The sequence below is a fragment of the Neomonachus schauinslandi genome, chromosome 2 (genome assembly GCF_002201575.2).
Source record: "Neomonachus schauinslandi chromosome 2, ASM220157v2, whole genome shotgun sequence".
In the NCBI taxonomy this organism is placed as follows: Eukaryota; Metazoa; Chordata; class Mammalia; order Carnivora; family Phocidae; genus Neomonachus; species Neomonachus schauinslandi.
In genome coordinates this window covers 138,482,875-138,509,745 of record NC_058404.1, presented here as the reverse complement: position 1 = coordinate 138,509,745, position 26,871 = coordinate 138,482,875, and the positions used below count along the sequence as shown (strand labels likewise).

General features: G+C 42.5%; 1 protein-coding gene across 1 annotated transcript; it reads left to right on the top strand.

The window, feature by feature from the left end:
• Window positions 1–3,412: 3,412 nt before the first annotated feature.
• Window positions 3,413–26,871, top strand: BMP3 (bone morphogenetic protein 3). The gene is made up of 3 exons (XM_021702432.1): window positions 3,413–3,737; window positions 18,810–19,720; window positions 26,680–26,871. Exons 1-3 carry the CDS (start codon window positions 3,413–3,415, stop codon window positions 26,869–26,871), a joined length of 1,428 nt encoding a protein of 475 aa, XP_021558107.1.

Here is a 26,871-nt window from a genome sequence, read left to right as displayed (position 1 = left end):
CGCTGTGCTATGGTCTTGAAGTATCAAAAGATGGTATCTCCAGATGTTCTGATGAAGGAACTACTCACTCCAATTCAATTTGCTCTCAGTTCCCCAGCAGGTACTCAGAGGGTCTGGCATGGGTGCCGTTTCCTTGTCATCGCTGGACATGATGCTGCTGGCTTCATCGGTTTCATCCGTTGCTCCATCTTCTTGGGTGTAGGCTAATTGCCTTTTTTGGTCCAGGATTAGGTTGCCACCAGTGTTCCTTAGCTTGCTGGCTTTCATTTACACTTTCCTTTCCAACCTTGCTCTTAGAGCTGAGAGTCCCCGCTAGGGATTATTCTACCTGCTTCTCACCTCCTAGTTATTTTGTTTATTCTGAATGTGATGGCTGGTCACTGAAATATAAAGGTGGATATGGCTTGACTTCTGCTTTACACAAAAACATTCAATCAATTATCTTAGCTCACAGCTGACTCCTCTTAAGCATTTGCTATGTGGTAGGCACTGTCCCCATCTCCTGACATGGATTGCTCAGTGATTCTCTACAACAACTCTGTGAGACGGGAACTATTATTTTGTACCTACGGCTCAAATAAGAAAATGGAAGCACAAGAAAGGGAAAGTGTAAGGAGCGCGTGGGTGGCTCAGTTGGTTAAGCGTCTGCCTCTTGATTTCGGCTCAGATCATGATCTCAGCGTCCTGGGATTGAGTCCGGAGCCCTGCTCCATGCTCAGTGGGGAATCTGGGTCCCTCTGCCTCTCCCACCTGCTCACGTGCACTCTCTCTTTCTCTCTCAAATAAATAAACAAATCTTTAAAAAGAGGGGGGGTGTGTACTTCTAGGAAGAAGTGAAGGCAGACATTGAAAACATGCAGCCAACCCCAGCACCCACAGCACAGCTTCCACAAATGAAGAATTATATGGAATGCAGAGTAGCAAATGTTGCCATAGAGATATACACTAGAGCGAAAGGAAGAGAAGTCTCAGTGATGGTGACAAAGGGGAGAAGGGCGGAATTTTGGCAATGCAGAGAGGGGCTGGTAGAGACCCAGGACTATATAAATTTAAAGGTCAGAGGTGACCACCAAAGCAGAAGATTTTTCTTCTCAATTTGGCATCTTTCGGGGCTGAATATAAAGATGTGAGGAACATTGGAGGCAGGCCTGGAAAGAGGAGGTAGCTCACAGAGCTGAAACAAAGCAGAAAGGAGAGGGGAAAGAACCAACGATTCACAAGGAAAAATCAGAGGGAGTTTCCAGGGCCTATTGAATTTGGCAATTGGGTCTTCATTATTAATCACAAAAGCTATTATGTTCTTTATGCCAAGCAAAGATCACACACATGATCCCATTTAGTCCTCACAACCACCCTAGAAGTATACATTATTATCTGCAGAACAGTTCTGGCGGTGGCTGGGGGCACAATCCAAACCACAAGGGGTTGGGAAGTGACAGAGTAGGGAGAATGTAGTCTGCCTTTGGGATAAATTTGGGATAAAAAGGGACTGAGCCCCTATAAAAGGCTAGTCAGGGTGCCAGTCATTTCAGCACTGCTTTCTAGTCTCATCCAAACAAAACTCTCAAAGAGATGTGTCCTTATGTCTCCTTCAAAGAAAAAAGTGGGATTTGGAAGCCCAAGGTGACCCCGGAGCCTAACTTCCTTTCAATGAGCCCCACTCTGCTCCCACAGAGGGGACAGATAGCTGCAACAGAGGGTCACTAAGGGCTTTACTGCACCAGGCCAGGCTCCCTGCTAAGAACATTTACATAACTGTCACATTGAAAAGTCAGTTTAAATGCTAATTTCATTATTATTAGTATGGGCCAGGAGCCAGACTCCCTGAACTTGGAGCTCAGTTGTGACATCCAGGAGTGTCCTTTTCCCTCAGTTTCCTCACCTGTAAAATGGGCTTCCTTGTGAAAATTCTTTAAAGATAATACAGGTGAGGGGCGCCTGGCTGGCTAGGTTGGTATAGCTTATAGCGCTTGATCTCGGGGTTGTGCGTTCGAGCCGCACCTTGGGGGTGAAGGTTGCTTTAAAAAAATACATGTGAAATATAAAGCACAAAGAGTGCTTAGGGCATGAGACGTGTGGGGTGAAATGTTAACTAATAGTTTAACCTCCATTTTACAGCCAAAAAATGAGAGAGTGAGTAAAGATCTCAGAATTAGCAACCCTAAGAGCTTGCTCTGGACTCCTGGATCTCCCAGAAGCCCTTGTGTTTCATCGCCACCCACCCTCCTGCAGAGAAACCCCTTAAAGGGGAATGAAGTGGTGGAGTGGGTGTTGTGGTGTGTTTGCTTGTTTCTTTGTTCTTAAGAAGGATTGACTCACACATATTTTTCTCCTGGGGGGAGATGCAAAGTGAAGATGCGGAAGAGAAGGAGCTGCGATGGGTGAGCCCTCGGAGAGACAGGAAGGGGTGGTAACCAGGCTCAGGTGCAGCCGGGTCCACAACTTAGATTCTAAGGAGAGACTCGGGCAAGGAAGCAAGGATGCTGTTCCCATCTTGATTTTGTCTGGTATCAGAGGAGAAAGAAACTAGGAGGACGTTTATTTTCCTCTGTCCTCTTGAAGGCCGGGACACAACCAATATTCTTGACGGGATTAAAAAAAATACGCCGTCGCTCCTACCCTTTCTTCCTCGATCTTCTCCTTTCCCCCTCCTCTCCCAACCACCCCACTCCTACTTCCTCTTCTCTCTCTCCCCCTGCTGGTTTGCTGGTTACTTCCCCCTTCCCTTCTGTCCCGGCTATAGTAGGGTCCCGGCTGCCTGCGAGGGACAGGGCGAGATTGGCTGTGGGCTGTACAGATCAGCCAAAGAACGAAGTAGTCAGTCTCTTTCTCTCTCTCTCTCTCTCTCTCTCTCTCACACACACACACACACACACTCTCTTTCTCTCTCTCTCTCTCTCTCTCTCTCTCTCTCAAAACTCGGACCTGCAGCACCACTGCTGCTCCAAACCCTGGAAAAGGCAAGCGAGCGCCCTCCGGACCGCTGCGCGCACCCGGGCTCCGGCACTGCGCCCGACGCATAGCTAGTGCCTTTCCCGAGCGCGGCCGCTCCGGCCGGCTGTTCTGGAAGATAAAGAGGGGAGGGAGGACAGAGACAGATCTTGAAAACTCCCCGGCCACACACGCCGCGACTTAAGCTCTTTCTCGGCGTACAAGTGAGGACGGCGCCTGCAGCGCCCTGCCCTGCTGAGGTCCGCGCGGCTGCCGGGGAAGAGCCCACCTGCGGGTCTGCGATCAGCCAGCGCAAAAAGTGCGGCTTGCCGGCGTCCTGCGCAAGCAGTGCCTGGGGCTCCCGGCGCCCTCGCCCCCCGCCGATTCGAAGTTCAACCCTCCGCTCTGTCGCGGGCCCCTCGCGGCCTCGGAGTGTCCCCCCGCCACGCGGGGAGCGGACGCGCGGCGCCGGGACCTCGCTATGGCTGGGGCGCGCAGGCTGCTCTATCTGTGGCTGGGCTGCTTCTGCGTGAGCCTGGCGCGGGGAGAGAGACTGAAGCCGGATTTGCCCGAGCTCCACAAGGCCGTGTCAGGCGACCGCACGGCAGGTGGTGACTCGGGCCCCGTGCTGCCGCCGCACGACAAGGTGTCCGAGCACATGCTGCGGCTCTATGACAGGTACAGCGGCGGCGGCAAGGCCGAGGCGGAACGGACACCGGGGTCCTCTGAGCGGGGCTCGCGGCCCCTGCGCCCCCAGCCCCTGCGCGAAGGCAACACGGTTCGCAGCTTTCGAGCCGGAGCAGCAGGTGAGTGCCCGAGGCGCCCCCTTTCCGCGGTCCCGCCCCAGGTTTCTCCAGGGACACCCCCCCCCCAGCTTCCTCGTCTGCCCTCCGCTCTCTAATGCTACCTAGAGACCTTCTCTCACCCTCTGCAGTTGCCCACCGGGCCCCCTCGGTCCCGTCACACCCCGCCTTTTGCCGGCGAGTAACCCCAGTTTTAGAGCCCGAATTGAGAGCGAGATCTGGAGAGAAGAAGGGGGCCGAGCAACGGAGTAGGTCTGGAGGAACTGCCTGGAAAGGGGGAAGGGGCTACCCCCATGCCCAGCAGAGCCCTCCTGCGCTGGGTGTCTGGAGCACCCCAGGGGTACCTCATGCTGGTGTTTCTTAAGCCAGCCAGCGGAAATTCCCTTGGACTGGGCTTTAGCCATGTTTACCTAAAGGCAGATGTCCTTTTATGCCAACCCTGAGGCACCAGAGGGAAAAGTCACACTTGAACGAGACGCCTTCCCCTCGCCTTTTAGACCGTGGCTCTCCAGACATTGCACCCCTCTTAACTCCCGTCCTCTGTGTTACTGTATTTGACACTTTCTATTTGATAGTCCCTTGGTGACAAACACACAAACTAAACCAGGAAGTCGGTGTTTCGATTATTTAAAACCCATCTGGGCAAATAGGGGTGTACCTATTCCACCCTGGGAGGAGCTGAGGCGGGGGACAGCGGTGGATGTAAGCACCTCTTGGAATCTGCCGATGAAAATCTGCTCATCCCATTTTTCAACACACAGATCACTGCGGACTGAAATTCATGGCTTAACAAGGTTTCTCCTGTTCCCTGTGGTGAAGGAATAACTTATGCTAACAGCCTGCCTCCCTTGCGCTAACAGCTTGAGGGAAAGTTTCCCGGACACTGACTCGGTTTATATGCTTTGAAGACGCATCAGGCTTTTTTGTTCACTACATTCATGATAAAGGGAAATGTAACTGCAAAGCCTGTCTTCAGTGAACCGTTGAAAAATAGCCAACAATCTTCAAGTGGGGAGGCCTTGCCTCATGCTCTATCAATTCTGTCAGAATCACTAGAAAGAAATCTCGCAGAGCTTTGATATGTAGGACTCCTGGAAAAAAGGAAAACCAAGGCATCCATCAAGGAAAGCCCTAGGTTGACACTGTAAATACACTCTAGAGCTCGTAGGCATGATGACATTTACAATAAATGTGAATTATGCTTTCTAATGCAGAAATCTTTAGCTAGCATCTGAGCTGAACCAGATTTCACTTTCTTCTTAAAACCATGAGCATAATCTGTAAGGGGCTGCCGCCCTCTGCTAAGGAAACAGAAACCTGCTCTGGGTTATGCACAGTATGCCAGCCACTTGAGGAGGCTGTCCCGACAGCTGACCACACCAGTGAATGCCCTGTTTATTTCCGTGCAACTCTGAGGGCAGAGCTCAAGGAAGCAGCAATGTGGGAGCCACAGGAATTGGAAAGAAGTTGGGTGGGCAAGGCAGGTGGCAGTAATGAAGATACTCAGATGACTCTTACCCTGATGGTCATTTTCTTGGTGATAGTCCTAGGGAAAAGCTAAAGCACCCAAGAGATGAATAGTATTTTTTGTATCAACAAGTTTCATTTTTAGTATGAATCACAAGGTTGGGAGGTGGAATGTCAGTTTGTTTCACTCACACCCATTGCCTGGTTGTTTGTATGTTTGTCTTAGGCTGAGTGAACCATGCGTGGGAGTTGGATAAGGATTTGAGAAAGGCGGGCCCCATGTTCTTTGGGGCTTCAGCTCATTCTGTGCATTATAATTTCTAGTGTCCCTTATCAGCCTCACGGGTCTTATACCAGCAAATGATAAACTCTGATAGGGAGGCCAGAAGTTCCCTGGAAATGATGAATTGCAGCTTGAAGCATATATACAAGGCTGTGTGCCCTGATAAGAAAAGTAATCCCTTTAGCATCCTAGAGACTGTCTTAATGACTTATTCATCAAACGTAGACACCGGTTTTTGTGGAAGCTTAAGTGTCATGTTACTGCATCGGACGGAGACTCCTGGAGAGGTGGTTCGTGTTGGACCCTTTCCAAGAGTGTTTAGTTACTAGCACGCTCAAAAGACCTTATTATAAGGCAGGTCTGGCTCTAAGAAGGCACGACTTCAGGAAGGTGCTAAGGCTTTCACGTGTGTCCCTCTCCTTTATCCATATCAGCGTTTCCATAACACTTTGTCTTGTGACGTATGTTCCGATGTAGGTGAAAGATGCTGTCTGCTTTAATAAATCAGATATGTTTTCTAGTCCATGGTGTTTAGGTTTCACAACATATGGGCTTCTCTGTAGCAATGATGTTACAAATGTTAGTGGACCATCAGGTGGTGTGCTGTATTTATATGGCATGGCTGCTGACCCGGCAGACTTTCCAAGTGCTTATTCGGGCTGAGTTATAGCCTTAGAGCCCTATCTGCTCCTTGGAACATACCTGATTAAAATTATTTATTGTTCTAAACCTAGAATATCTTTGGTTGAAATTTAGCTGCTGTGGTATCCCTCTGGTTACTTTCTACTTAAACCATTACTTGATGGTGGGTGGCATTCATCCTAAATAAACTTTCCGCTAACCCCTTTTCTCCTCTCTCCATGCTATGCAGTTGGTGTGCCAAAACCGTTAAGTTTGGAACACTCGTAAGTCTCTTTGTGATGTGTGAGGGTTTACGTAAAGATAGGTTTTATCTTTCCCTCTGTAAAAGGTGATTTACAAAACTATCGACGACAGAGAAGTTTAGCTCTATAAAAATACACCACCTTGAAGGAAGACAAGAAGCCTATGAAATCAGCTTTTATTTTAATCTCAGTTTAAGTTGTCCTTGGCTACTACGTAATAAAAGAAGAGTATTTTACATGAGGTTTTCTCCTGGCCTGATCCTTGAAGATACATACTTTGTGTTCATTAGTTTCTCATCATTCCCATAGTCACTTACTCTTATTTTTCTTACTCATAAATTTAACTTCTTTAGGAAAAGTGATTAAAGCACACATGTTCTTACTAGGAAAGTATCATTATTTTAATTTATGACATATAACTACAAAAAGACTGTATTTCAGTGAAATTTGTCGCCTTTTCCTTAAACACACACACACACACACACACACACACACACAGACTTCATAGATAAAAGAAAATTGAGGTAATTGGGACCCCAAAGTGAATCTTGTCCTTCAGTGAGGAAGGGTGAGTCTTTCCTATGATGAACAAAACTCTTTAAAAATAAAGGATTATCATTTGATGTGTTTCTGAAGGGCAAGGCGAAAATATAAGGCTTTGGGAAAGTTAGAGTTAAGGGCAGAATGAGCATTCCTATAAAATACATGGGCCAGTGAGCGAACATCATTTTTGATGGGTTTAATGGCAAGGGAATATAGTGACTTTATTAAAACATAGTTACCTTAAAATCTCTGGCACCTAGAAACTATGCTTGAAATTAACGAGTACCCAGGTAATCTAATGTTTTCATTCAAAGGACAATCATGCTTATGGAGAAGGGGAGCTGGGTGTGCGGCTGCTTTGAATTACACACTGCTTTGAATACATGATAACCCTTAATGAAGTTTTTACTGTAATAGGCAAGACAGCTTTACAATCTCTGACATTTAAAAATCCATAATACCATGAATTCTTGATTTTCCATGCTAATGGAAAAGAGAAAGAGAACGAGTTACATGAAAAAATTATTTAAATCTAGCTTTTTAGTATAGTTAGCCACACTCCAAGAGACCAAGAGACCATGAGGGTCAATGAAAAAAAAATCCCCTAAATAGATAATTCACTCAGGAAATATTTATGCATTAAAAATATTTACATAATTAAGAATATATTAAGAGGGTAACATACACTTTATCTAAGCCGTGGAAGTTCATAAGCACTTGACTGATCCAGTTCAGATATCTCTAAAAATTAAATAGAGACATGAGTGTCAAATCTGCTCTCAGGTGTTTTGGAGTTCTACAAATTTGTATTTAGAAGAGGCTTTACAGAAAGCAAGCTCCACTCTCCTTATACGGGAGAAGAAATGGATGTCATGATGTCTTTACCAGACAATTTTTCAAACATACTGAGCTCATCTCAAAACCTATTATTTCTAATAGTCTAATTTTCGAGGAGAAAATTTTGTAGAAGGGGGTCTTTGGAAGATGTTAACAGGTGTTATGTAAAATTGGGTCCCATGTCAAATAGGTTTGGAAAAAATGATCATTTTTACTTGCTGTGGGAACTTTCAGGGCCTTTAAATGCTAGCGAGTCCCCCGAAGAGTGGATCATTTTCTCCCGAGAGAGCATTTTAGAGAATTGTGGTTCTAAGATATCTGGTTGGGGAAATGCTGGCTCAGAGCCTTCCTAATTTCTCAGAAAAGAAGATTTACAAAATTCAAGTAAATATCACAACAGAAAGCTGTCTTATTTCTCATTTCCCAGTGAGTACCTATCTCAGGATGTTTACTTACATTGTCACTGTGTGGACTCGGGTCCAACTGGTACTGTAGCACCTTCCTGCTTTCATGTTTTAAACTCCTCTGGCTGCTATTGTAGAGTCTCTCTGTCATTAGATTTCCATTTTTCCTGTTTCTTTATGAATTCTCTGTCACTGTTTTCTTCTATAGGGTTAATATTAATTATTTCACAGCTAGTATTATGCTTTTAAAAGAAAAGCTGCTTTATTTGTGGAAACCTTCACTGGAGATCATACACATCACTTTGTTTTATCACCATTAATATCTTGATGAAAGACACACTCGAGACAGCTATCAACTCCCTTCTATAATCACCGATGTTTGTTGTATTTATGAGACATAATAAAAACCGTACCTGTCAAAAAGCCTAGTGAAAATTATTGAGCAAGTTTGCATACACTTTCTAGTCGCTACTCAGGATTTTTTTTTGCTACATCAGAACTTTCCTCCCCAAATTTGGAAGGTTTTCCCATCTATTCAGTTTGTATATCCTAGTAATCAGTATCCCAATAACTTGATTTTGGTGGGAGTAGTGGAAATAAGCTTGGCATCATCACAAATAGTCTCAGCTTGAACTTTCCTATGCCAAGTTTCAATTCAGAGTGCATTGTTATGATTATGTTACGAACCCATGAACACAGAATTATGTAATGGAAACGCTGACATAGTATTAATCAAATGACACAAGTATACCAGGATAATACGTCCTTTGGACAGTAGTAAATGATGACAGTGTAACTGAAGAGCTCTCATCTAGGGAATATATTTAGAAATGCATAAGGTCGCTAGTCTTTTCACATGCTGGTAGTGGCTGTGTCCCAGCCTATTGGCACCTGAAGCAGTACTTCCGGGGACACACTTTTCAGGGATGGTGTGTTTAAAGGCATAGGTGTCTCTATTCATTTAAAACACCTATGCACCTAAGTCATAGAGCCCACTGAGCATGGTGTGTTTATTGACTCCTTCAATGACAGACCTACCTTTAAGACCATCATTTCTTGGCAACAGAACCACAGTAAATGCAGTGCCTAGATTTTATTTGGGCACACTATGAATAAAATTTTTGGACAAACTGATGCTACCGTATTACCATCATCAGCCAAGTACTTCTTACTTTACTGAGTGAATTCTATTAAATATTCCTTTTATAAAATAAATGCATCTAATAGTTGTAGAAATGCAAGATCCTTTGTCTAATCCCCTGATTTTACAGTTAAAACAACTGAGACCCAGCATGATCTTATTTGCTTTTCCTTCAAAGGGTATTTTAAAATTAAAATCGTGCATGGAATTAAGCTAAAGACTATTTGAATTAAGTGTAACTGCTACACTTAGGCGTGGGTTAAGGAAAATGGTTTTCAAGTAAAGAAGAGATTCCTGGTATTTTAATTTTTCTATTACCTGAGGCTGAGTTAAGAGATCTAATGGCTAATCTTGGCTGAATTACTAACTAATAAACATATCTAATAGTGCTAGACTCAGTTTCTTCATCTATCAAATGATTAAGTCATACTACTGTGCCAGTCTCGAAGAAAGATGGTAAAACTCAACTGAGAAAATAAATGTGAAAATGCATTAAATGGTTAGAAGCTCTATATAAATGAGATATTCTCAGTATCTTAAAAGGTATCCCTCTCTAGCTTCCCACAAGCCTTAAACATGCTTAAACTGTTGATCAAGTGCAATTGTTTGTAACATAAAGGATAATATTTCAGCAGCAATGTAAATATAAGGAGGTGATAGTCCTCTTGTAATACAATCTGTGATATCCCAAGCCCACATTCAAGAAGTTACTCTTTCTGTCCTGACTTTGGTGGCTGAATGGAGCAGAGTTGCACCTTTTTATAGTGATTTCTTGAGGTGAATTGTTCTAAAGTACAATCTCTGGATCAGCAGAATCAGCGTCACCAGGGAACTTGCTGGGGATTCTCCAGCCCACCCAAGACCATGTGAATTAAACTCTGGGGGCAGGACGCAGAAATCTCTGTTTTAACAAGCCATCAAGGTGATTCTGACGCATGTGGGAGATACACTTGTCAAGCTCATGTCCCTCAAGTTTTGAGGATCTTATAACCAGCGTCTGAAATTTAGGATTGACTAATGTGTAAATCTTGGTCTCATCTGGCACTTTTCGTGGGCCTTTCTGTGGACAGGTGGTTTATTAATTTATATAATGGTAAGCTTCTTTCACTGTAGAAGGTACACCACCATCTTTATGGCAGTTTCTTTCTCTGGAGTGGACTTCAAAGGAAGTTAATAAAGACTTCTTACCCTCCTTCCGTAGCTGCAGAGAGTTTGGGGCCTCACAGATTTGGTAGAAGGAGGATATGGGACAGAGATCTATAAAGCAAGTCTGAAGCGCGAAGAGCCTATCTTATTTCATTCTTGTGTTCTGAGGACCTGGCGTAGTTTGCCACGTAGCAGGCACTCAGTAAATATTTCAGTTGAGCTGAATTAGATGTCCAGGGGACTAGATAAGAAGAGATAGTGGAAAAGCTATCAGCCAGCCAAAGGATCCTTTAAAAATAAACTTGCCATGAATGAAGTTCCCATGAGGCATTTTACCATGTGTATGTTAGATCGCAGTGCTAGTCTACTCTATATACAACTGTTCTAATAATGCTTCTTTTCTGATGAACTGAAAGGAAACGCCATACAGTACCTCTACCCAAGAAGGGCTTCTGCTGACTTTGGGAAGTTGAAACAACTTGAAAGTCTTTTCACTTTGGTGTTAAGTGTGAAACATTTTTGAATCTGGTAAGTTTACACAGTTGTTCGTTCAACAAATTTGACAGATATTTTTTAGGATATAAATACTCCAGGCTGTGCAAGTATAGGAGCTCAAAGATTTATTGGGACATGGGTCTGCCCTCTGAGAGCTCACAGTCTAGGAATGCCCTTAGGCAGAGGCTAAGAGTAGATTAACTGATTACTGAACATGTTGCTATTCTAGAAAAACATACATTAAATCATCCCTGGCCACGTTTTACTTTGGACATAGAGAATGGTTGTTTTGAAATCCCATAAAACTCAGTTGTTTGACTGGCACTCTGCAAGAAAAACGAAATTCTGTGACTTTGCATTCTCATTTAGAAAGTCTCCATCTTGCCTTGCCTGAGAGCTCAAGGTGGCTGAGAGACCCTGCCTTCTAGACTCAGTAATCCGCAAGCATTCAGCCAGTGACTCGGGGTGGACGTGGCTCTTTCCTAGGCACCCCTGGCATTTCTCACAGCTGTACTTTGGAGAGAGAAGTGGGGGGGGGGGAAGTTGTCCCGAGTTACATATTTTCTCTATGACTAAAATGTTTTCCCTGCTTTCTGGGGATTTAACTAATCATCAAGATTTCATCTAGTCTATTTGTTTCAAAATCATACTTTACATAGAAAGCTTTCCATTGTGTGTTCTGATTCCCTTTGAAAACATTCTGTGTGGGCCAGCACGAAGGTGAACTTCCACTCAGCACTCCCTGGGCACCCCCTCAGCGGCTCGGGGCGGGAGCCGAATCCTTGCGATGGCACCACTGCGTCCTTGCTTTCATTAGGTGCAGGTGCTTTGTTTTCAGATGAAAACAGAAATACATCTTCTGCCTTAGCCATGAATCAAGCTCCTAAAAAAGTCTATACAGTTAATAGAAGAGCTGGGCTCCTCTCCGAAATCAGTGTTAACTCGCTGGTGCCTCATTTTTGCATTTCTACAATGAACAGGTTCGACTCCTTCTGTTTATTCACGAGAGCAGCATTTACTGAGCACGGCGCTAGAGTTAAGCCCTATGCTTGGGGCTGAAGAGTCCGATAAAGTTCCTATAGGATCTTCCTTAACGGAGTTTATGGTCTTAGGAAGGAGGAATAATATGACGAGAATCATATTAGAGGCAGGGCTCCAACTGAAAGAGTGCGTTGGCATGGCAAACGGGCCTCAGGTGGGGCCTCCGCTTTGCCTTAAAAAAGTAAGTCTGGATTATCAAGGCGAACAGGCGGATGAAGACCTCGCAGGGAGAAGCGGCGGCGGGTGCCCCATCCTGACAGGTGTGCAAAGAGAAGTGTAGTTTGAAACTCACCTGATGTCTGAAGCCTCTTTAAATTCACAGATCTTCTGACTCTAGAAAACTCAAAATAAGATGATAATGCCCATGGCAAAACCTAACTAGGCTGCCGTTGAGGTATTCCCAGCAAGGAAAATGCAAGCGTGTGCTAGTGCCAGCGAACAGTAAGAAAACAGCACCACCTATCGGTAGTTCTATTTTAGCATCAAAACATTTCCTTCGGAAGAGCTGAAAATCAAGCCTGGCGCAGTTTCTTGCAAGGGATCTGAGAGTTTACCTAGTGCATCTCACCTACCCTCCATAAAGACATCCTCCCGTAATCGTCTTGAATTAGGACTATCTTAGGTTTGCCCAGTCCCCCAGACGGGTCTCACTATCATACCAGACACTTAGAAAGTAATTCTTTACACATACCGGTCTGGATTCTGCCTCTGTTCAACTATCACCTTTAGACCTCAGTCTCGTCTCTGACGCTGGAAAGAAAAACCCTGTGATCCCTCTTCAGCCCCCCGAGTATTTGTCAACAATTTTCATGTCATCGGTAAACCATTTTTTTTTTTTCCTTCCTTCAGGCCATGTATTCTCCATTTATTCAATTCAAACTTGTAAGACATAGTTTCCAGATCCTTCAACATGTTGGTTACTACTCTCTCTTGTATCAATGAACTGGTTAAAATGAGGGCACCCAGAGTGAAGCATGCAACTGTAGATGTAATCTGATTGGTGTGGCGGTTAATATCTCCTAGTACCTGAAGACTACAAACAGCCTGATAATGCATAAGCGATTGTTTTTCAACCTGATAAAACCCACTATTGTTTTTATATTATTATTATTATGTCAGTTTGTTCTTATTAATCAGAAGGTATACTTCAGTTTTCTAATTCAATAATTCCAAATAGGTAAGTATCAGAATATTTCAGAAGAAGAAAAAAAAAGGGTGAGCACGATAGCATTTTTTGTGCACCCATATTGGAACATATAAACATATATATCTCTGTAGATAAAAGAAGAGAGAAGCCTACTGCAAACTCCTGTTCTTACGTATGTGAAGACTCTCATTTGAAAAGTTAAATTAATTCTAAAAATCTATCAAATAAAAAGCATGAGAGTAATTGAATAGATATTATCACTTATTTCTACTTGCAGGGAGGTATCGATCTCCTTATTTAGTCCTCTGTACTCATTTGCTCAACTGCTCACAACTCCCTTATTCCTGTTTTCATCCTTGTAAATACTAAGTATTTGTTGAGTCCTTTGGGGGAAAAGAGCATTAACTTGCACAAAAATTAAATATTTTAAGGTGGAAGAAGGCAAAAATACAATACGGGTTAGAGAAGTCAAGAAATGTTTTTGCGAAATGGTTGAGACTTCTAGCTTATTGTTAAAACAGAGCGGGAGGGGAGGTCATCCAGAACAGCCCGGATAACGCGCTCCCTGGTCTGGGTAGAAATGGCAGAGGGTCAAGTGCTGGGCATAATACAGGACCTCGAGTTAGGAGCTAACTGTGAGTTGGCCATTGCTTTTCTGAATTTAGGCAGCTTAGATGTCTGCTAGGATTAGATTAATTTAGGACATTTTAATAAATTTCTCTTTAAAATATTGGAAATATCACTATGCAAAAGCCTCCGGATATGCAGCATTGCCGACTGCCAGAATGGGCTCCTTCCCCCACCCCCAACATCCCTTTTCCCCTTCATTCTTAAATGTCTGGCTCAAAGGTTAACTCTTCCCTGTGTATCCTTCTTCCCCTTACTCGGGCAGTTAAATGCCCCCTTCGCTGCTGCTCCAAGAACACAGTTCACACCTTTGACAGCAAGTTGCATCATCACGTCATGGCATATCTACCTGCTTGTTGCTTCTCAGTCCTCCCCCCCAACCCCCTCAACAGTGTGGACCTCAGTGGCTGTTTGTGCAGCCCCGAGACCCAGCCCAGGGGCCAGCCCCTAGTAGTGTTCAACTCATATTTGTTAAAGTGAAACATTTGTTTTGCTTTGGTTCTGGTTCTTTGTTGGCTGTAGTGGGGATGTATTTGTGTCCTACACAAATAACACAACTGAAGCTACGAAGAGAATCGCTACACCATAAAGCACGGCTGCTAACCTGCCCATTTAACTCTGTCAACTCTATCGCCGAGCAGTGTGTTGATCTTGGACTTCGGACTGCAGACTGAACCGATTAGCCACAGCTGGAGGGAAAATGAGAACGCAATCACCAAAATTATCTTTATCTAATGTTCTTGGTAAAGGAAAGTCTGTTGCATTCCAAGAAGGGAATCTTTCCCCCAACTTACTTTTTGGTTTGAGTACTCACGTTTAGCAAAAATCCTAATTCTTCTCTGCACTTGGGGGAAAAAAAAAAATGCCTTTTTTTTCTTTCCTTTTGGACTCTATGACTACAAAAGTGGTGGTTATCCTAGATTACCACTGTCCAGTAGAAATGTAATTTGAGCCACAAACGTGAGCCACAAAAGTAATTTAAAATTTTTAGTGGCCACATTTAAAAATATGAAAAGCAACAAGTGAAATTAATTTTAATCATATATTATTATACTGAAAATGTTCTGCGCCCAATTCTGATGTGGGTGAAGTGGGCCCGAAGTTCCCCACACCAACAAGCAATTCTCAGACACCAACAGGGTATCTGAGAATTCAACTCAGTGTCCCCAGAGATAGCGTCAGATCCTACAGGCAGAGGGCTCAGTCCCACAGGACCAGCCTCCACGTCAGATGCCAATTACCAGCCCAGGTTGTCACCTGGAGGGGAGCTACAGATTGGAGGTTCCCATGAACCCCCCTCCTTGGGTTTCCATTAATTTGCTAGAGCAGCTCACAGAACTCAGGAAGCCCATTTGCTTACTAGATTACCAGTTTATTATGAAAGGATATAACTCAGAAACAGCAAGGGTGTGGAGATTCCATGTCCTCCCCAGGTGTGTTGCTTTCCCCAAATCATCATGTATTCACCAACCTGGAAGCACTCTGAACCCCATTCTTTTGGGTTTTTTTAGGCTTCATAATACAGGCATGATGGATTAAATCACTGGTGATGGCTTCAATCTCCAGCTCCTCTTTCCTCCCTGATCAGGGGTGGGGCTAAAAGTTCCAACCCTCCAATCACTGGGTTGGTTCCCCTGGCAACCAACCCCTTTCCCCATTGGTCCTCTAAATTCACCTCATTAACATAACAAAAGGCACCTGTATGGATCTCTTAGGAAATACCAAGGGTTTTAGGAGCTCTGTGCTAGACCTGGGACAAAGACCAAATACATATTTATTATAAAATCACACTATCATAATATTTAACCCAAGACATCCAAAAATCATTTTAGCATGCGATCAGTGTAAACTTCTGTTCATGTAATATTTTACATTCTTTTTTGGACTAAGTCTTTGAAATCCAGTGTGTATTTTACACTTAACAGCACATTTCAGTTCAGCCTTAAATGGCCGCTCATTTTGGACAGCACGTGCTGTCAGTGCTAGTTAGCTAACATTCCCGGAGTTTTTTCTATGTGCGATGTGCTTTACTTGCGCCCTCTCAATTAATTCTCACAACCCTGCAGTTGATGCTATTGGGCTCTTTTTACAAAGGAGCAAACAGACTTAAAGAGCTTGGGTTATTTGCCCAAGGACAGCTAGTGGGTGTGGTGGATCTGGGCCTGGGCCACAGGGCTGGCACTTCAAAATAGTGTACTGAGCTAAAATGAAAGCCATCACAAGAGGCAGTATGGCAGATTCTGAAGCATTTACAAGAGGATATTGAAGATTAGACACAGGGGTGGAGCCTGCTTAACAGCAGGTCACAAGGTGTCTGGAAACATGTTTGAAAGAAAGAAGGAAACTTTTTTTTTTGAGGAGGAGGAGGAGGAAATATTTTGAAACAAAAATGGGGGCAGGAGCACTATTACTTTACCAATTAAGACGCTACCACCCAGATCCCTTGTGGTTCATGTTTTTCCCTGCCAGGATGTCTGTTTGGCAACCATTCGCTTGCCACATACTTAGAACAGAGACTTCCCTTCCTTCCATTTTAAACTTGCATCTGCTACAAGAAGTTTGGGTAAAAGTATATGTTATGGTGACTGGTATGAATTAAGGCTAGAGTCTCTGAACAACTCTGATGCCATGGCTTTGTTATAAAGGTCTGTAAAATATTATCCTGGTGTCATGGATTATACAAATGTGCACAAATGGCAGTTTCCTCCTTTGCCTTCACATAGTGTTAAAAATGAGTAAAATATGTTTCCCATTGCACTTCCCTTGTGCTTGGGGACTCAATGAACTCATTCTAAGTTTCCACGTCTTTATAAAAATGTTTTGTTTTTACTGAAATATGTTTTTGATCAAGAACATAATTTCACAATTGAGTGTATGTTTCTGAAACCAATATGTATATGGAACAAGTGCACGGAGGAGGGCCCGGGCTCTGGTGATGGATCCCGGGACTGGGCATTCTTGAATCTAACCTCAGCCTTGCCACTAACTTGGTAGAGGATCTTAAGAGAAGGAGCCAACCTCTGCCCTTTACTAATCAATCTCTTGTTCTGTTTGTTCTGTTGCTCTCTCTCATTTTCGAAGAATTAAGACACAATTGACCAGTTTCAGTAATTTCATCAAACGACGTGGAAGAAATTCAAATCTTAAGTTCTTGGGATGTGATGAACTCCAGGCAAACTCTACAAGGGCATTAATTCTTTAAGATAATTTGAACGTGTGGCTCATCATTTCACATAAATTACCTGAATATTGAGCTATATGGTCTTGCTTACCTACCTTCATCCTGCACCATAAACTTTGTGAGGCAGGTAGAAGATATAATCCCGTAATATGGTCATTGCTAGCACTAATAACAATAATAATTTTTATGTAAGAGCCACTTGCTGGGCGCCTTATGAGCTGCTTTACACACATCTCATTTAATTCTGATGGCAGGAGAGGTAGGTATGGTCTCCGTGTTATGAATGAGAACACTAGCTTGCCCCAAGTGGCTGAGCCAGAGCTTGAATCAAGGTGAGTCTAATCCTACTGACACTTATAACTGGTAGGCTATCCACTGCCAGGGATAAGAAGCTATTACAATCCTGTGCCAGATTTATAGGGCTGGTTCTTGGTAGTCTTATGAAAGGCCAGAACTCTCAGCTCTCACACCAGTAAGTTCACTGTTGTGTTACAACTTCTACACATCTGTAGTGCTTCAGCAAAGGAAAAAGCAAATTAATAAACATGGCTGATCCTTGCTTTAATCCTTCTCTAGCTTTTAAAATTACTCCTGTTATCTTTCTTTGTTTGTTTGTCTAATTGAGGTGAACTTCACATAACATAAAATTAACTATTTTTAAATGGACAATTCCACAGCATTTTGTACCTTCACCATGTTGTACAACCACCAAGTCTACCTAATTCCAAAATATTTCTATAATTCCAGAATAAAGCCTCCCACACAAGAAGAGGTTTCTCCCCATTCTGCATGCCTCCATTCCCTGGAAAACATCAATCTGCATTCTGTCTCTATGGATTCACCTGCTCTGAATGTTTCGTGTAAATGGAATCATACAATCTGTGACCTTTTGTATCTGGCTTCTTTCATTTAACATAATGTTGTCAAAGTTCCTCCACATTGTAGCATGTATCATTTCTTCATTACTTTTTATGGCTAAATCATATTCCACTGCATGGACATAGCGCTATTTGTTCAGCCACTCACTCGTTGATGGACTTCTATGCTGTCTCAACCTTTGGCTATTGTGAATAGTGTAACTGCAACTAAGCATATGCATGTACTTGTATGAGTATCTGTTTTTCATTCTTTGGGCTACAGAGGAGTAGAACTGTGGGGTCACATAATATTTCTGTGTTTAACTTTTGGAGGGCCTGCCAAATGTTTGCACGTCAGCTGAAGCATTTTACATTCCAACCAGCAATGTAAAAGTGTTCCTGTTTCTCCACATCCTTGCTAACACTTACTTTGTTTTTTATTACTATAGCCAGGCTAGTGTATGTCAGATGGTACCACAGTGTGGTTTGGATTTACATTTCCCTAATGATTATTAATGTTGAGTGTCTCTTCATGTGTATGTTGGCCCTTTATATGTCTTCTGCAGAGAAGTGTCTATTTGGTGCTTTTGCCCATATTTTACTGATTTCTTTGACCTTCTGATGTTGAGTCATAAGAGTTAGTTATAAGTCCTGGATACCGCATTTTGTCAGGTACATGATTTGAAAATATTTTCTTCATCCTGTAGGTTGTATAGACTTTCTTGATAATGTCTTTTGATGCACAAAAGTTCTTTAACTGTGATGAAGTCCAGCTTATCCATCTTCTCAATTTATTTATTTTTTTTCTTTTGCTGCTCATATTTTGGGTGTCATTATCTAAGAATCCGTCACCAAATCTAAGGCTGTGAAGATTTTGCTTGTATGTTTTCTTCTAAGAATTTAATGGCTCTAGTTCTTATATTTAGGTCATTAATTCATTTTGAGTTACTTTTTTTATGTGGTATCAGGTAGGGGTCTTGTTTACTCCCGTTAATTCTTTTTTTTTTTTTTTTCCTTCCTAGGAACTCTTGGAAGCAAGGGACTGCACATTTTTAATCTGACTTCTCTAACCAAGTCTGAAAACATTTTATCTGCCACACTGTATTTCTATGTTGGGGAGCTAATAAACATCAGCCTGAGTTGTCCAGTGTCCCGAGGATGCTCACATCATGCTCAGAGGAAACACATACAGATGGATCTCTCTGCATGGATCCTTAAATATGACAGAAACCAAAGTCAACTCCTGGGTCATCTTTCAGTAGATGTAGCCAAATCTCATCGAGACTTTGGATCCTGGCTGTCTAAAGACATCACTCAACTCCTGAGGAAGGCCAAGGAAAATGAGGAGTTCCTCATAGGATTTACCATTACCTCCAAAGGACACCAGCTGCCAAAGAAGATGTTCCCCTTCCCCGAGCCTTATATCTTGGTGTATGCTAATGATGCTGCCATTTCTGAGCCGGAGAGTGTGGTGTCAAGCTTCCAAGGACGCCAGAATTTCCCCACCGGAGCTGTGCCTAAACTGGATAGCCACATCAGGGCTGCCCTTTCTGTTGAGCGGAGGAAGAAGCGCTCTGCCGGGGTCCTGTTACCTTTGCAGAACAATGAGCTTCCTGGGGCAGAGTATCAGTATAGGGAGGATGGGGTATGGGAGGAGAGAAAGCCTTACAAGACCCTTCAGACTCAGGCCCCTGAGAAGACTAAAAACAAAAAGAAACAGAGAAAGGGACCTCACCAGAAGAGCCAGACGCTCCAATTTGATGAACAGACCCTGAAGAAGGCCAGAAGAAAGCAATGGATTGAACCTCGGAATTGTGCCAGGCGATACCTTAAAGTGGACTTTGCAGATATTGGCTGGAGTGAATGGATTATCTCCCCCAAGTCCTTTGATGCCTATTATTGCTCCGGAGCCTGCCAGTTCCCCATGCCAAAGGTAGCCCTTGTTCTCTGTCCTATCCTTCCTACTTCTGTAGAGTAGAAAGACACATGGACTGAATGTGTGTTTTCATTTACAAAATCCATCTGGACACTTATTTATTGCATTCTGACATGTACTAGGCAATAATGGTTATGCTTGGTTTTTCTTTAATAGTTGTTAAGTTAATATGAAGTCAGTATTGGTATGAAGAAGGATATGAGGAAAAACGTATATGTTTTTTGTGTTGCTTCCAAACACAGTGTGTATTCAGTGATGTGGTCTATTCTGCTATGTGTGAATCTACACCTGCCCACAATCAGCAAGCCCCAAATGATCAGAAGGCTGATTTTGGAGGGGATAGTCAGAGAATGACTAGATGTCATGGGAAAAAGGAGGGAGAAGGACTAATTGGATTGATGCCCATGCAGAATATTTTTTGATGAATAGTTTCTCATGAGATGTACTGGCCCCACCAGGGTCAGGATCAGGGTTGGGCCAGGTAAACTCACGTCATGAAATCCACCAAATGCTTCTTTCATTTGCTTCCCTAATAAACATCAAAAAAGGAATGCAAAAAAGGATACTTTGACTCTCTACGTTTCTTCCAAAACTTACTCCAACCAATCAGAGCTTACCTGTGTCTCTTCCAAAATCAACAGAGACTGTACTTTATCATATCAGCACTCAGTATCCTAAGGAATATACTCTCAGAAGCTTCCCCAATCCCACCTCTGCCTTGCACAGCAAATCCAAGTGACTGTTCTCTTTGAATTTTAAGTTAGTAAAATAGAGTGGTGCCCTCTGGCATTCAGTTAAGCTTATTGCTGAAATTCTATTCTTAGCTTATAACAGTTTGAACCTCTGACATACAGTGAAATGGGGCTGTAGGAATAGAATTTGGAGACAGAATAGAGTTGGGTGTTTTTTTGTTGTTGTTCTTTTTACCAAAACTTGAAGTGAATCAACTTTTGCTGCTATATAATAATGGAGAAAAAAAATCTTTTGCCTCCAAGGGTGAGCAACTTCTGTTTATAGCTCTTTAAAGTTTCATGTTCTTGTCCTACTAGTCTCATGATCATTGGGATGTTAAATGAACACAGGCATAAGGTCTGACTGAACAAAGCCAGGTCAGCCTCAGGGCAAGGAACTTGATTGAAGTCTCCATTTTCTTACTAGAATATCTCAGAAGGACAAGCTTTCTACATCTTCTAAGACTTGTCTTTCCCAAGGATTTTTGCCGATTCCAAGTTTTGTAAATCTGAACACTAAGTAAGGATTATGTACATTTACTATGATATAAACAGCCTTATCTTGTCTAAATATTCATAAAAGGTAGATCACTAATCAAACAAAACTTGTTCTAGCTAGGGTAGCATTTAAAAACACACCACAAAGATGCAGAATGTAACAGTGATGAATTTTTATAGTGTGGGTTGCTTTGTGGCATTGAGAGGCAAAATGAATTCAAAATCTGTCCCTAAACTCAGGATGACTGAGTTTTCCAAATAATCTCTCACACTCATAAACTGTAACTTCTTCTATGAAGACTGGGGAAGGAGTTTTCCTTCTTGGCTCCAGATTTTAGGACCCAGGGATCCCTGACCATGTGGAGCTATTCAGTGAGTTTTCAACTCCTCCCTCTGGAGACCTGGTCTGGTCTCCACTCCACTCTAGTTACCCCAACTTGCCCCCCCATCTCCTGTTGGTTATGCCTGCCTTGACTATTCAAAATCCTGCTGTTGCTTCAGTAGATCTTCATGACAGTTCTCCAGGATCCAAAGCATAATTATTTCAAAGCTTATGAGGGATAAGTTAAGAATAACAGAGATAGGTTTAGGAAGAGAAGTGTGTTAGTGCAGCAGAATGATTAAATGGACATGCTCATCGCTGGGCTTCTTAACCTTAATGTGGCTACAGATTGCCTGGGGTATGTAGGTTCTGATCTAGTGGCTCTGGGCATAGAGCCTAAGATTCTGTGTATCTAATAGAGTTCCTAGGTGTTGCTGATGCTGCTGGTCCACAAAGCCCACTTTGAGTAGCCACATGGCGAGTTAAAACCTTTCGGCTCAGATCTTGGTTCTCTCTCTTACCAGCTATGGTTTTTGGGAGAAGTTACTCATACTCTACACAGTTGACCCTTGAACAACGTGGGGGGTAGGGGCACTGATGCCCTGCATGGTCGGAAATCTACGGATAAGTTTTGATCCATAACATAACCACTAATAGCCTACTGTTGATTGGAAACCTTATTGATAACACAAACAGTAGATTAACATGTATTTTCTATGTTGTATGTATTCTATACTGTATTCTTGACAATAAAGTAAGCTAGAAAAAAGAAAATGTTTAGAAAATCTTAAGAAGAGAAAATACATTTACAGTAGTATATTTATCGAAAAATTCACATATAAGTGGACCCATGCAGTTCAAACCCATGTTGTATAAGGGTCAACTGTATGTTAGTTTTCTCATCTTTGAAATGGGTACAACAGTACATAATAAAAACAACAGTATCTACATAATAACAACAGTGGGGGAAATGAAACACCTTGCACATAGTAGGCACTCAATAAATATTTGCTATTGATATTATTATTATTAATGGTCATTGTTGAGACTGAGGAGAACAGAAAATTAAATGCAGGGGGCTGAAGAAAGCCCAAATAGGAAAAGGGATCAAGAGAATAAAAGATGTTAAGACAAGAAAAAGTTTCTTAAATGTTCCTAGTCCCTTTTCAAACATCACAAAGCCTAAAATAGGATTCTCCCTGCAGGTTCAACAGCCTGTAACAGTTCTTTGGAAAGTCATAGAATCAGGACAGCACTGGTTGCAGCAACTGAACTCATCCTAATATTTGTCAAAACTTGGAAGGGCATCAGATCTCCAGGGAGACATAACAGAGAGAAGTGTGGAGTTTTCTCTCCAAGCTTGAGATTTCCCTTTGCCAAGTGGAGAGTGGAAGTTTGGCTGTTCCATGGAGTTCTCCGTCTCTCATCACCTTGTGTGGATCAGCTTCCCTTTTAAGGCTTTCCAGGGGTTCCCTTTTGGCCTGCCAGGCTTTGTGGCTTTCAGGTGGTACAATAACCAAAAGGATGGAACACGGGAACCAATACGAAGCTGCTACGTAAGGGGTAATTAATAAGCATCATGCTATCACCACAGCTTCCAACATGGTAACCAGAGCGAACTATTTAAAGAAAAATAGAGTCCACGCAACAGAGGAAGAAATAAGGTCTCTGACCAGAGCAGTACGAACACATGTGGAGTCACGGAGGCGCCAAAGAACTTTCAGACTTTAGATACACATTTTGCCCCAGAGAGAAGTTCTCCCAGGCCAGACTCCTCTGCTGGCCCTCCTTCCCTTTGGCCTCGTGAGCAAAAGCCTGCTCTCCATGGCGGGGCTCTTTGTCTGCACAAGTCGACAACCTGTTCTGTAATTCAGAACAGCTGTGTTCTGCCTTTCCCAAATTCCAGGCTTTGCCCTTTCACTGATTCCAATTAGATAGTTTCTGGGCTATCACACCCATGTGGGCTGGACTGGAAGAGTGTGGAGCAAAACCCCATGGCCCGGGTCAGGAATGAAGGCTCTTAGCTGATGACACACTCTCGCTTGCTAATGCATTCGTAATCAAATTCAACTCGAGGACATCATGCGCAGCTTGGCAGGTGCGGGCCCCACCACGGCAGATCTCATTCATAGACACGGCCGTGTGGATTTTTCTGATTTCTAGCCCCTACAGCCAATCTGTTCTCCCAGGGAGAGAACTCTGGAATTCTGCCATGAGATGAAAAATACCCATAGAGCTCAAGCCAAGTCCTATGCCTTTGCTTGCTCCTCACCACCTTAGTGGAGATGGAAAACAGAGACTGCAAATGGAATGAAAATGATTGAGCCATTGTTGCTGACTGAGATGCGAGAGAACCAATAAGGATTAGAGGATGGAGTTATTTTTTCATGGAATGGTGTGAACCCTAAGAATAGCAAAGACACAGAATTAGGCAGCAAAGATCTAAACACTTGGAACCAAATAGCCAAATAAAGAAGAAATTCACATTTAATGAGTTCAAAATGATACACCTTCAATTAATTTCCTGAGTTTCCAATTCCAACCTCTGGTCTAAAAAAATGACCTAAAAATCCTAAACCTTGATGCACCAAGTTACCCAGGCAGAAATTCCCTAGGCTGATGTTAAAGTCATGTTTCACTCTCATTAAAAACTGGGGAACTAGAGACTGGGGAAAGGGATACCTGGGTGGCTCAGTTAAGTGTCTGCCTTCGGCTCAGGTCATGATCCCAGCGTCCTGGGATGGAGTCCCACATCGGGCTCCCTGATCAGCTGGGAGTCTGCTTCTCCCTCTCCCTCTGCCTGCCACTCCCCCTGCTTGTGCTTGCTCTCTCTCTCTCTGACAAATAAATAAATAAAATAATCTTAGAAAAGAAAAAACAGAGACTAGGGATGGAAATAACACAGATTGACAAATTTCTTAAGCTATAGAGTCATGAGAAGGATGATCTGAACTGAAAAACAAACAAAAATTACAGACTGGCAACCTGCTTCAAATGAGCAATTACTGCATGGATCTTTTGTGCATGAAATAACGATTCCCGGTACTGGCAGCTTGATCAGAGGATTCCGTGGTGAGAAAAAATGGGGGAAACTCCCTAGCAAATTGAAGGTTCCTGATAAGACACACCAACCCAGAATCAAGGGCCCGTGCCTGAATTCCAGTGAGCCCACCAGAGACTGCTCATAATTTCTGAATCTATCATTTGTGAGTTAGAGCTTAAAAAAAAAAAAAAGACAGGAATTTTCCTAGGAAACACCCATGAATATTTTCCATATCAACTCTGGGTCATTTGTACAGAAACTTTTATTTTTGTTGATGGGAATAATTTCCACAGAAATAGGTAAAATGGAGAGTATGCTATTTCTTGTAAGTATTTCGTCCATTTAGCAAGTATTTATTCAGTACCCAGAGCATGCCCTGTCCTAGGCTCTGGAGAATAGCAGTGCACAGCAGTATTATCAATCGAGACTTCATCTACTTAAATAGATCCACTTCATATGAAATTTAAATATTATAGGAGTCATTAAAACATTAAGAATAACAGAACAGTGTCAGAAAATCTATGGTTTAAAAAGTCCTTCGTGGCATTATTATAGGCTGTTTGGATCGCTGAATCTTAAGAATAAATCAATAGAGAAAAGTGGATGGCCGCAAAAATGTTCTTTGGAAATTACTAATACTGATGAAATAAAGAACAGTGGCTATTGATCTCTATTGAATAATACCGATTACAGTTTGTATCAGTTACACAGATTTTATTGATGCTGCAAGGCAAATGGTATGCAAAATAGAACATACACTTCCTTTCCTTAAAGGGAGAGTACCTTGCTTTGCAAAGCTAATTGATTGAAAGTTAACAATCCTTTCCAACACATACTTAAAGTTTCTGGGGAGAAAGAGGAAAAAACCAGTTGCCCATCCTTAAGACCATATTTTAAATAATTTATGCCCATTCACAATAAAGTTAAAAGTCTAATATATGGATAATTTCTTTCATTAAAGTTGAAAGATGGGATGAGACAAATCGATTTGCCCTTTCTCTGCCAAAGTAATCCTTTTTCTTTTCTTTCTTTTTTTTTTTTTAAGTAGTATGCCAGCTTTCTATATTATTTGCTTCTCCCATGGTTTGTATGTACCTTAACCTTATTTAACTTGTTCCCATTTCCCATACTGGGAGTTTTTAGGAGTATGAAATTAAAATACCAACTCAGAGGTGCCTCTAAGCCATTAGAAACATGGCTCGAAGTCTTGAAAGTAAAAACCCAGAGTTTTGGCCTAAATCCCACTTCTGAATTGACATGTGATCTCTGGCAAGTTGCCAAATTTCTGTTTCTAAATATATTTAAAACCAAATTGGTTTCACCTGCCTAAAAGAGACGTTAGGGAAAACTGATGCTGCGCAGCGTGGCATCTCTCCTGAGGAATTCTGTAGCGCTAAAACCTGAATATTCTGGGCTTGGAAAAGAGGCCGCTGTCCTTCAAAGCTGAGCAGAGTCGTGTGTCGCTCTAAATAAAATCCCGTGGGTCACGTGGGTATCAGTGGTTCCACTTGGCATTTTCTCAGGAAAGGATTTTACCCAGGCTCCTTTGGTCAAACTTCTGATACCCATGGAAAAACTTCAGGCCCCCTTTTCCCAGAGGATTTGGCCACCTCTTACAACACTTTTACACGACCACCTTGAAGTCTGAACCCATGGAGCAACAGTGCCCCCCAGTGGCCAACGGGGTGGTCTTCTTAACCTCCGTTAGTGCTTCTGAGAGGTGAATAATTTACACAGCGGAGTAATTACCACCCAGTCCATCCTGGTGCCAACTATTAATATATCAGTGTTCCTTGGTGTGCTTGGTTTTATTTTAACAGCAAAGTGTAAATATCACCATAGCAGTGGCGATAATATATCTATAGTAAATAGGATGTTGGTTAGGGTTCATTATGATTAGCATAGAATTTAGAACAAATGGTTTTTGTTGCAATCCTGTTGTTGAAGACATCCTAGGAAGTATTAATCCCCTGTTTGGGGACTAAATTGTTTTTAATTAAGTGATTCTGGTTTAGGTAACTGTATTCAAATCTTCACTCTATCACTTCCTAGTTATTTGACTTTAGACATGTCATTTGAGATTTTTGAGCCTATTTCTTTACTTGAAAAATATAAAAAATGGTAGTTGTGGTTGTAAGGATTAGAGATACTACATCTAATACATCTGGTGCATAGTAGCTGCTCAATACATGATAACCATTATGGTGGTGGTGGGATAGGAGGTTGTGCCGGATAGCTAACGAGGCCAGTGTTAATCAGTTGTTGAAACGAATTCATTGTCTATGTATTTTAATGATGGACGGTGAAGAGTAGAAAAGCAGCTCCACGTAACTTCCATGTTCTTCTCCCATTTCTTTTCTAGTCTTTGAAGCCATCAAATCATGCTACCATCCAGAGTATAGTGCGAGCCGTGGGGGTCGTGCCCGGAATTCCTGAGCCTTGCTGTGTGCCAGAAAAGATGTCTTCACTCAGTATCTTATTCTTTGATGAAAATAAGAACGTGGTACTTAAAGTGTATCCTAACATGACAGTAGAGTCTTGTGCTTGCAGATAA

Coding starts and splice junctions, on each gene's coding strand:
- BMP3 (XM_021702432.1), top strand. CDS start 3,413: ATGGCTGGGGCGCGCAGGCTGCTCTATCTGTGGCTGGGCTGCTTCTGC. Junction 3,738..18,809: donor CTTTCGAGCCGGAGCAGCAG/GTGAGTGCCCGA, acceptor TTTCCTTCCTAG/GAACTCTTGGAAGCAAGGGA. Junction 19,721..26,679: donor GCCAGTTCCCCATGCCAAAG/GTAGCCCTTGTT, acceptor TTTCTTTTCTAG/TCTTTGAAGCCATCAAATCA.